The following is an 11,915-nucleotide window of genomic DNA, read 5'->3' as shown; positions in this document are numbered from 1 at the left end:
CCCCCCCACCCCGGTATAAATGTGTTGCTAGTTTGCAATAGTCTAGTGCTTCCCAGCTTCCCAGTGATGCGAGTTGATCATGAAATTGTAGTTCATCTGCTTTCCAAGCCATTCCAGTACCAGCTCTGAATGGAAAACGTTGGTGATTGATTAATGAACTGTCAGGTACAGTTGCATTTTGTGTAGCCAGAGCCCCTGAAGAAAAGAGGAAAATGAAACTTTTTTTGCTCCAAAGTCTTACAAGAAGTATATGGCAAAATATTTGAGATTCCTGGAAATTCCTTTTAATTTTGTTCCTGCAGCAGCACAATTGGATCTGAATTTTAAGACCCCTTTGGTATATCACTGGGGGAGAATAGCACTAGAAAATGCCCTCCACCCTCCACAAAGGGGAAGAAGCAAGGGAGACCAACGCGAATGCTTTCTTCTGTACTGTTCTTGAAGCACAAAAATAATTTGGTCCTAGAATGGGAGTCGTCTCTCCCTTCTCTCTCCCCGTAGATATATTTATTGTTAAACACTTTATTATAGAACATTTCAAACATATACAAGTGAACAGATTAATATAATGAGCTCTTATATATGCATCACCAGCTTTAATAATTAATGTATTTATTTTCAATTGTGAAACAATAATTATATCACCTAAAATTTGGACGAGGGGAGAGAAAAATTACCTATCCCTCTGTACAGAATCTCTATGGACATTTTGATGTGTTTCTTTCCTTAAAGTCATGGCATAATATTATTTTGATTGGGCTGCTTGTTCACATATCCATGTTGTAACTATCTGCCTACATTCCATATGGTCTTTTTTTTTTTTTTTAAGTTTATTTATTTTGAGAGAGCAAGAGAGAGAGAATCCCAAGCAGGCTCTGCACCATCAGCACAGAGCTTGACATGGGGCTCAAACTCATGAACTGTGAGATCATGACCCAAGCCGAAACCAAGAGTTGTACGCTTAACCGACTGAGCCACCTAGGCCCTCCCCCCGCCCCCCACCGCCATGGTCTTTTTAATTGTCCCTTTTATTATTATTTTAATTTTATTTTAATTTTATTTTTGAGAGAGAGAATGTGAGTAGGAAAGAGAGGCAGAGGGGGAGAGAGAGGATCTCAAGCAGGCACCACACTCAGCACAGAGTCCGACACAGGGCTTGAAGCCACGACCCTGGGATCATGACCTGAGCCGAAATTAAGAGTCGGAAGTTCAACTTACTGAGCCACCCAAGCACCCCTTTATTACTTTTAAATGATCGCAAAATATTCCGTTGAGTAGATGTGATATGATATAGGTTGCTCTTAATTTTTTTTTTTTATTAACTATGAAATAATGGTTCGGTGGTTTTTTTTTTTTAAATGTGTTTTGCGTTATTTCCATAGGCTAGTTCCTAGAAAGAAGTAGAATTATTGGATCAAGGGGTGTGAGATTTTTAAGTCTTTTGCCGTGGATCAGTAAATTGCCTTTTATATGGGTGAACCGTTTCACGTGCTCCTGGCAGTGGGTGAGAATCCCCGGTTCACTCTCGACAGTGTTTATTTCAGCAGTTGCTATGGGTCTTTTGATACCACACGGCTGATTGATACCAAGAGAGTGTTTTCTTTTTTTTCTGTTGATGCTTAGACTCTTCTAAATCAGACATTAATCCTTACTGTATTGCATTTCATTCTCTAGGTGTTTTCATGCCGACTAGGGAATGAACATGACACAGCTCTTTCAATTGTTGATCCGGTTCAAATTCAGGTGGAACTCGTGGGGAATTCTTCTTATCAGAACAGTTCAGGATTGATGGATGCATTCAATAGTGAAGATTTCCCACCGATCTTAGAGGTAATGATGAAAAATCTGTCTACACATCGATACACTCTCAAACACATTCCTGAGCCCGCACAACTTACTTACTCTGCTGAACTCCACATTGTTTTTCACTATAGCAAATACAAAGTAAATAAGGCATTGTCTCTGTCCTAGAAAACCTTTCAGTCTCGTGGAGGATAAAAGAGCTGTTAATTGGTAGAATCTTGAAGTTTTATAAAAGTTTATGGAAAGCAGAACGCAAGACAGGGAGGCATCTGGGTTGTGGGTGGAACCGAAGGTAGGCTGAGTCTGAGCGGAGGGGCAGGATGTCAGGAGGCAGAGGAGGAGACCATGCCACGTTGGCAAGTAGCAGAGCTGGAAGCGGAAGGGGTGCAGCTAACGCAAAACGGAGAGAGATCTCCCTAGAGCAAAGGTGGGTGGGAATGTGAGGATGCGAGCTGAAGAGAGGGAGGCTAAAGGCAGGCAAGGAAGGCTTGAGAAGGTGGTGTGTGATTTCTTTGACAGAGGAGGAACGATTAATTAATCCGCCTGAACCATGGGAGATTGAAGGATAGAGAAGAGCGGTGTTGATTTTTTTATCTTGAAAGAAAAATTTGAAAGAGCGAATAAACAGAATGCCACCCCCAGACATTCCAACAGTCATCCCAGTTTGTGTTTTTTTTGAAATGCATGTTTGTTTGCTTATTTATTTTTTTCACGTTGGTTTATTTTGAGAGAGAGAGAGAGCACACACAAGCAGGGGTGGCGCAGAAAGAGAGACGGAGAGAGAGAGAATCCCAAGCAGGCTCCACGCTGTCAGCACAGAGCCTGACACGGGGCTCAGTCTCACAAATTGTGAGATCATGCCTAGAGCTGAAATCAGGAGCGGGGTGTTTAACTGCCCGAGCCACTCAGGAGCCCCTAATGTTTATTTATTTATTTTGAGAGAGAGCAGGCATGAGGAGGAAATGGGCAGACAGAGAATCTCAGGCAGGCTCAGCCTGCACCCTGTCGGCACAGAACCTGACTCAAGGCTCCACCCCACCAACTGTGAGATCATGACCTGAGCTGAAATCAGGAGTTGGACACTTAACCGACTGAGCCATGCAGGGGCATCCTGTTGTTGTTGTTTAATGTGTATTTATTTTGAGACAGAGAGAGAAACAGGGAGGGCAGAGAGAGAGCGCGTTCCAAGCAGGCTCCTCACTGCCAGTGCAGAACCTGACACAGGGTTCAATCTCACGATCTGTGAGACCACAACGTCCCGATTGTGCTGGCATCTGTATTGCTTTTACCAATGGTAGCTATATTGCCATTCTCTGAGGCAGACTGGATTTCGAGAGGTATGGGTGTGGAACTTGACTCATTTCAAGTTACGTTGGAAGAAGAAGGAGATCATTTTTGTTGAGTGGTCTGCTCGTTTTAGAAATTTTAAAAAATGAAGTAGATCAAAGCAAAATGGAGTACTTTGTAAGAACTTTGCTTACAGGTAATCTCCCCACCCACCCACAGCCCACCCACAGCCATTCTCTGATTCCCTGCTTTGATGATTAATGTACTTGTAAGCAAATCATTGCTGTAGTAATTTTCCTAGCTTCATAGTTTTTATTTAGTGAAGTTTTATGAGCACTTGACCTCACAGCAGAGATGTCTTACCTCATGGCTCTTGGTGCTTAATTTCAAGATTTTCCCAGTCTTTGAAATGGAAAATTAGTGTAGTGTCTGTGGGACTTCTAGAACTTGAATTAGGAACTCTGCCTGTAAGAGGTGTGGACGTAAAAGCAAAGGCAACTTTAAAAACTTACGTCCTTTCAATTTTGTTAGATTCAGTTACAGGCCCTGGATATCAGACTCTCCTATAACGATGTTCAGCTGTTTCTTGCCATCGCAAAATCCATCCCAGAGCAAGCCCATGCTGCCGGCCCCGACGCAGTGGCCTTGGAGGCCAGCTCCGTTAGCAGTCACGTTCCCGGTGCGCCTCGAGCCGGAGAGGAAATCAGAGAAGGGACGAGACATACCCTAGATCCTGTCTTGGGTAGGTGTCGAGCTGTACGACCCACTCAGTCTTCTTAATGTCTATCCTTCTTGTTAACTTTCGAGATTTTCTTTTGCACAATTAAATTGTTCAGAGGATAATTACATGTCATTAAGTGTAATTATAAGTATGATCCTCTAACTTTTAAAAATTTAAGAACAAATACAACACCCCAAACCAGCTGTGCTAGCCGACACCAGTTTTCCTTTTACCATTTCTTCCAGAGTTCTATAGATAATGCGAAGGTTTAGTTTTATACCTTGAGTTTTCCTCCAAAGCTATGTGGATGATTCTAAATGTCGGTTTTAAGCTTTTACAAACACAGTCAATACAGGGAACACACTCTTAAAAATTTCAAGGTGCTCCAGTTAGGATCCCGTTTTTGCCTAGAGAAATATAATGTTTTCATCACCCGTTTCTGAATTTCTTTTCTTTTTTCTTCAGTTAGTGGATTAATTATATGCAATTATTTATAAAAATTATGTCCCGCTTTTTCCTAGAGTTACAGCTGGCTAGACTACAGGAGCTGGGATTCAGCATGGACGATTGCCGCAAAGCCCTTCTGGTCTGTCAAGGTAATTTGCACCCAGGTTTCCATGACCTGTTCATCTGGATAATAAGCTTGCTTCTCATTCCCTGCCTCTCCTGCTCCCACGAGGTGGCTTGGAGAGCTGGACTGTATTTTGAAACCCCTCCATGATTTTCTTTGGGCTGACCATGATCTTGGGCTGGAAGTGATAATGAGCAGCAGTATTTCTTAGTGGATGAGAATGTGGGCCCTGGAACCGATGCTTGGCTTCAGGTTTTCACTTTGCTGCTTTTTGGTTACCTGTTAGCGACTCGGGCAGGTTACTTAGCCTCTCGGTAGCAGTGCTTCCTTATCTGTAAGAGGAGGGTAAGACCACTTCCCTTGGAGGTTTGATACAAATATGCAGAGACGCTATATGCAGAGCACTTAAGGGAAGTGCCTGGCCCACAGCGGGAGCTCTAATGCTGTCAGCTGCTGTTGCTGCTGATGGAGGCACTGGCAATGCTGATAGTCACGACCGCCGAGTGCCCGTGTGCCTCGTCCTGTGTTCTCTTGAATTTTTATAGCCTTGCAGGTGGCCATTACTATCCCATTTCCGATAAGGAACCTGGCTCAGATAGATTAATTAACTGGCTTCAGGTCACCTATTAGTGAGGGGCTGAGTCTGCCTGGGTTCTTTCTACTGCAACATAATTTCCTTCCCACCTCCCTCTGTGTGTGGTCCTTTCTCTTAAAACAGGAAGATACAGCAAAAGCTGTGTTTTTTCTAGTCTACACTTACACGTACATTTTTCTGTTTCTTCACGTACTATATGTACCCATACGTATATATACATATAATACCGTGTATGTTGGCAGATTGTATTGCAAATACAATTTTACAGCCCTCTTTACAACACGGTTTTATTGAGTTATAATATTATTGCGATATACTTAATATCAGCAGCATCTTCCCATGTCATTAAAGTTATTTATAAACATTGATTTTTTTTTTGACATTGATCAAATGATATATTTTAATTTATTTAACTGTTTTTTGTTTTTCATTCAATATTGTATACAATTCTGTAATAAATAGTTTTTGGTATGAACTTTTGTCTATAACTTTTATTTAGTATTTCCCTGGTAGAGAGACCTACTAGTATAAATCCTGGATCAAAGGTTATAGATCTGTTTTTCGGGCTTTTTATTCAAATTGACAGATCTTTTTCTGCAACATTGTGTACAAGGCGACACTCTGACCAATTACGTGTGAAAACGCTGCTCTCACCGCACGATTGTTTGCATTAACTGTTATCTTTTTCCTTCTGTGACAAATGACAGTAGCTCTAGTTAGCTAGTTCGATTAGCTTAATACCTCTTAGTGTTTACATTGTCTATTTTTTTCTCTTTCTTTAATAACAAAACATTTCTTTTCAATTTCTAAGAGCTTTTTAGATTTTTGTGAATTTTTATTTCTTTAGTAGCTAAGGTGTCGTTCCATCAGTTGCGAAAAAGATAACAATGACTAATGTTAATAGAGCCTTCAGTACGCGCCGGGCTCTGCTCCTGGAAGAGCTTTACTTGTGCTCATTTGTTTCCTCCTCATGGCAGCCCTGTCTGTGGGTGCTGTGGGCAGAGATCGAGGAACTTGTCCAAGGTCCAGCATCCAGTAGGTGCTGGAATCCGAAGCCAGGCCATCTTCCTCTAGAGCATATGCCCTTCACCACTCACCCCTGTTCTGTGCACTGGTCTCTGCTAATTTATAAATATGGGGTCGCATGGCTTTCCTTTCCTTTTCTTTTTAGCTTTAGCAATCTGGTTATGTTCAGAGGGCTGTTATCTAACAGTCGTGTGTCACACACATGCACTTCTCATAGCTGTCTGTTCGCAAGGAATTGTGATCGGTTGCGAAGACGAAGTATAGTAGCACATCATTCTATGCAAAACTACATAGTGGGGTGCCTGGCTGGCTCAGTCCGTAGAACATGTGACTCTTGATATCAGGGTCACGAGTTGGAGCCCTACATTGGGCATAGAGCTCACTAAAATAATAATAGTAATAGTAATAATAATAATAATAATATAATAAAACCCTGCATGGTGAAGATTACGTACTTCCCTACTAAGTGACGTCTAGAATATGGATCCTGTCTTTTCCTCTTCTCTCCTTCGATGGATGTCATAATAGAGGAGGGATGGCTTCTGGAGGCATTTTGAACCGGATCATGAACGGTGGTGAACTTGAGTGGAAGATGTGCAAGGGGGGTACATTCTGTTTGCTTAAAAATAGAATTGCTATCATCACACTAGGTTTTTTCCCCCCTTTAAGTCTAAGAGTACATCTGGGAACAAGGTTCCTTTGGGCTGTCCAGCAGGTCCCTATGAACTTTATTTCTCTGTTTCCTCAATGAGTTGCTTGAGTAGCTGTGCGAACTGGCTGAACTGATCACCTTTACATTTTTTCGAAGGCCAACTGAAAAAGGCAGCAAGTTGGTTGTTTAAGAATGCTGAACCTCTGAAGTCTCTTTCCCTGGCTGCTGATAGCCACGAGAGCCAGGGGCCTGTGGCAGCCCAGCTGATCTCTGGGGTGGAGGTGAAAGCTGAGAGCGTGTGCATCTGTTTCATCGATGACTGCATGGACTGTGACGTTCCCCTGGCTGAGCTCACCTTTTCCCGTGAGTGTTGTCCTGATTTTCAGATTCATCTTGAAGATTTGCAGTGATTGCCAAGCCGTTTGCACCCCCCCCCTTTTTTAAATGATATTCATCCTCCCCCCACCCCCCCTTAGTCGTATGGGTGAAATTTAGATAATAGTTTTACATATGTTTTTCATTATTTCTATTTTAAAGAAATGTGTATTTATTTGCCATATGTGGCCTTCAGCCTCTAGTTTGGGAATAATAGAAATTGTCATTGATGAAATTTCTGTTATATTAACAGCTCTACCTAAATCGTTGTTGGTGTCTCCATTTTGTTTATCTTTTTATATATCTAAAGACTGGAGTGAGTACTGTTCTTAAAGACGTTTAAAAGCTAATGCTCTACCTTATATACGTTTGAAAATAAAACACACACAGTCTTACGAGAATGCTTCCCTCAGTGTCCTCCATGGGGCCCTGAGAGCTGTCTTTCACTAGCAAGTGACAAGGGTATGAGGACCCTATCCCAAATTGTGTCATTGCAGGTGGTGGTAGATGGGGCTTCTGAGGAGAGTACCCGAAAATCTCACCGCTGTGTTTACTTTTAATATTCCATTGTTTTGATCTTGCTAGCCTCTTTTCCCTTCAAGGAAAATTCCATCCTGGGTATTGAGCTCAACCTTTGACACACTGGAGAGGCTTCCTTTTCCCTGTGCTTCAAGGCACCACAAGGGCCACTTGATTGAAAGTAACAGCTGGAATTTTTGACTGAGTGTCTTTTCTGCAGGGAATAATTACTTCTTATTTTTCTGTGGTAATCTTAAAATTTTGAGCTAATATTCATCAGGACATAACTGCTCTCATCAGCCTGCCTTCTGATTTTCAGATATTCAGGGAGAAGTATGTTTTTTATGTTCCTGCAGACTTGAAATAACACAGATACACCTGCGTGCCAAGGCTGGGGCCAGAAGGAGACAAAGGTGGCATTTGCCTGAGGCACGACACTTAAAGGCGTGCCAGGAAACTCAGGAGCTATGACAAATAAAATTTTAACACAGTGGTTTTTTTTTTTTTTTTAAGTCAGAATTCATGCCAAAAACCCAGGATGAACAAAATCTCAAAATTTGGTGTGCTTTCCTATGATTTCATCAGTATCAGCTGTGACTGACATCTCTTCACTGTGATTTAATCTGTGAAAGAAAGTTTTGGTTGTTCTTACCCCAGCGCTATAGTAAAATTTGCTTTCATTGCAGGCCTGAGTTTTCTGCAGCATGTAAGGACTAGCCCTGAAGGGTACGCCCACTTCACCCTTTCTGGAGATTATTATAACCGTGCTCTGTCAGGTCAGTATACAAGCGTATATTATCATGGGACTTAAAAAACACACTTCAATATTTGCCTGGGCCAATTTCTACATAAATTTTGCGTGAGGGAAAGGGGGTGGGGCTGGGCAGGGAAAGATGAAACACAAGTGACTGCATGAGCACAAAAGATGGAGACTTTTCATTTTCCTAACATATCTGATATGTTGCAACTGAGCTATTTAAACCCAAGGTTTCATATGAAGTTCATTGTTTTTGATTCAGGAGTTTGGCTCATTCTGGAATATGAAATTGCTAAGGATCATTTGGCCCCGATAGTAGCTAAATTTCTCCTCCCCCCCCCCTTTTTTTTTAAGTTTTTATTTATTTAAGTAATTTCTGTACCCAATGTGAGCTTAAATTCACTACCCTAAGATGAGTTGCATGTTCTTCCCACTGAGCCAGCCAGGTGCTCCTGATAGGGAGATTTCTGCCCGTAAGCCTTTTGTTTTTTTGTTTTATTAAAAAAATTTACATCAGAGAGAGAGTGTGCATGCGAACACAGGGAAGGGGCAGAGAGAGGGAGACACTGAATCCAAAGTAGGCTCCAGGCTCTGAGCCATCAACACAAAGCCAGACGCGGGGCTCGAACCCAGGAACCATTAGATCATGACCCGAGCCGAAGTCGGACTCTTAACCTACTGAGCCACCCAGGTGCCCGAAAACTTGAGTCTTTAAAACCCAGGGAGGTATCATTTTTCTCACCTATCAGACTGGCAAGAATGAAGTGTGAGACTATGAGCCGCACATAATTTCTTGCCATTCGAATTGTAAATTGGGGCAACCACTTTGGAAAAAATTGACAAATAGTAAGGTTGAGCATAAGCATGCTCAACAACCCAGCAACATACTTCTTCTAGGTCTGTACCCTGGAAGGATCTCTTGCTCATGTGTGCTCGGAAACAGATAGAAGACTGGTTGTAGTGCTGTTCCTCCTCCTCAAGGGGGTGTTTCTCAGAAGTAGAATGAGTATGTAGACTGTGGTATATTCATAAGTGGATTACAATTCAGTGGGGAAAATAAATGTGCCACAGCTACCTGGCAACAATATGAGTGAATCTCAGAGGCATGTTGTTGGGCAAAAATAGGAACTTGCAGAAGAACACATACATCAGATTCCATTTATGTAAAGATCTCCAGTAGGACCGATTGACCAGTATGTTCTGAAGAAATGCATGTGTGTGTGGTAAAACGATAAGAGCAAGCATGTGATTAAAAACCCAAACCAATGTTTACTTGGAATTGGGTGGGAGAGGGTTGGTGGCAAGGGGGACTGACACGGGAGAGTGGCACTCGGGGGCTTCCAAGGAACTTCTGATTTTCTGTTTCTTAAGCTGAATAGTGGGTACAGGACTTTGTAGTAATTTTATTCTTTAAACCATATATATGTGTTGTTTATATACCTTTGGCACATATGATTTAAAATTAGAAATTTGAAAGACTTAATGAATTTCCAATTATGTTCTACCTATTTATTCAACCAGTGGATTCTTTTTTTTTTTTTTTTTTAATGTTTATTTTTGAGAGGGCAAGAGAGAGTGAGCGAGAATGAGTCGGGGAGGGGCAGAGAGAGAGGGAGACACAGAATCCGAAGCAGGCTCCAGGCTCTGAGCTGTCAGCACAGAGCCCGACATGGGGCTCGAACCCACGAACCACAAGATCATGACCTGAGCTGAAGTCAGATGCCCAACTGACTGAGCCCCCCCAGGCGCCCCTCAACTAAGTGGATTCTCAACATAAGCAGGAGAATCAAATTTAGTAGTTACTTCAGCTGCTGTTAGTACTTTTCCATCCTGTGTCAGAGACTCCTTTTTCCATTTTGAGTGGATCAAAAGCCGGTCCTGCCTGCTCTTTCATAGAGAAGGCACATGCACTCTATGCCCTCCTTCCTCCCCCCTCTGGAAGACCATGTGGGGCACGTATCTGTCCGTGTAGTGATGTCCTCTAGCCTGCACAGGCATCTGTAGGGTGACCTATAGCTGAAGATGGTCCTTTCGCTGTGAAATCACATTGGAAATAGAAAGCTATTAAGCTATAGTTTGTCCTTGCTGAGCATTTGTGAACAGTGTTCCCCTATAAACTCTTGATATCTGCTTAACAGATGTCTTATTTCCTGTGTTCTTTTAGGCTGGGAGCCATTTATTGAGCCATGGCCATGCTCTGTATCCTGGCAACAACAGGCAGCTAGTCGTCTCCATCCTCCTCGACTGAAGCTAGAAGCCAAGGCCAAACCCCGTTTGGATATCAACATCACCTCTGTACTCATCGGTGAGTGGAAAGTTGTCTCTAGAAGATTGGTGCCTTTCTGTACATAAGTCCCTTGTCTAGAAGACTGTTAATCCTGGTTTAGCAAATACTCAGGCCCACACCAGACATCACTTACTCAGCATGGCTGCTTTCCTGATAAACCCTAACCTAGCCTCACGATTCTTCTCAACCCATTGCTCTAGAGTTGGCATCCTGTATTAATGCCGTCCATGACCAAGCAAGAACTTAGACCATTTGGGCAACATAAATGTCCGTGATAAAAACTCTCTCCCCACCATGCTTGGTCATAGGTTTTTGTTTTTGTTTTTGTTTTTGTTTTTTAATGTCCTAGAAGTGAGTTTAGATACATTTCTTTCCGGGTACTCACACACACAATAATTTTTAAAAGGTGTAATTTTGACCTTGTGTTTATAGTAGGATAAATTGCCTGTACTGTTTCCCATCAAGTTATCATGTTGACCTAACTCTGAAAATCACTGGGTTGAAGGATTGCCAAGCTAACGGTGTGTGTTCTGAAAGTTTCTTGGAAAACACCGACATGTACATTCCTGGATTTGATGTAGTGAGTTGGAACCACTCTATGCCTATATTTATATCATCGTAAGAAAAGAGTTACATTATCAAACAATCAGGTGTTGCCTGTCTTTGCTATGAAAACTCTCAAACTGTTTGAATTATTATCTACATGATCTGACTTTTGGGTAATACTGTGGTTATTTGAGTGATAACACATACGACTGCAAATCTGCAAACTTTCTTCGGTGTGTGTGATCGAGGCTTATAGGATATCCATTGGCTTATTCTGTGTCAGAAGAAGATGAAGAGAATGTATGGTGAATTGAGACCCTAAGTTTATTGATCGAAAAATTTTAAAACCGCTGTTTTACATGATCAGATTTCATTCATTAAATTTGTCTGGATAATTGATCTCATGATACTGTATTATTTTTATCTGATGTTATTTCTTATATAATATATGCACCTGGAAGTTTAGGTGAAGTTTAGGGTAGTGTTTTGGAAAGCTACGATAAACAAGAGGTTACCTCGGACAAAAGAATTTTATTGATATTTCTGATGAGCCATTGTCTACTTAAAAATGTCTTCTAAGGGTGCTTGGGTGGCTCAGTTGGCTACGTGTCTGACTCTTGGTTTGGTTCAGGTCATGGTCCCACAGTCTGTGGGTTTAAGCCCCTCAATGGGCGCTGTGCTGACAGTGCAGAGCCTGCTTGAGATTCTCTCTTTCTCCCTCTCTCTGCCCCTCCCCTGCTCACACTCTCTCTCTCTCTCTCTCTCTCTCTCTCTCT

At 42.0% G+C, this 11,915-nt stretch overlaps 1 protein-coding gene across 8 annotated transcripts in view; it reads left to right on the top strand.

Moving 5' to 3' along the window:
• The window catches only part of VPS13D (vacuolar protein sorting 13 homolog D), a 257,455-nt gene that overhangs the window by 82,705 nt on the left and 162,835 nt on the right, over positions 1-11,915 (top strand). For all 8 annotated transcript variants that reach the window (XM_049618063.1, XM_049618062.1, XM_049618059.1 and 5 more), the window contains 6 exons: positions 1,675-1,830; positions 3,622-3,832; positions 4,333-4,407; positions 6,812-7,018; positions 8,236-8,325; positions 10,471-10,611. In XM_049618063.1, coding sequence (XP_049474020.1) covers positions 1,675-1,830; positions 3,622-3,832; positions 4,333-4,407; positions 6,812-7,018; positions 8,236-8,325; positions 10,471-10,611 — 880 coding nt within the window. The remainder of the gene's footprint in view (positions 1-1,674; positions 1,831-3,621; positions 3,833-4,332; positions 4,408-6,811; positions 7,019-8,235; positions 8,326-10,470; positions 10,612-11,915) is intronic.

The sequence above is a fragment of the Panthera uncia genome (assembly GCF_023721935.1).
Source record: "Panthera uncia isolate 11264 chromosome C1 unlocalized genomic scaffold, Puncia_PCG_1.0 HiC_scaffold_4, whole genome shotgun sequence".
Taxonomy (NCBI): Eukaryota; Metazoa; Chordata; class Mammalia; order Carnivora; family Felidae; genus Panthera; species Panthera uncia.
Note: the sequence above shows the minus strand (reverse complement) of the source record. Positions and strands in the feature narration are given on the sequence as shown.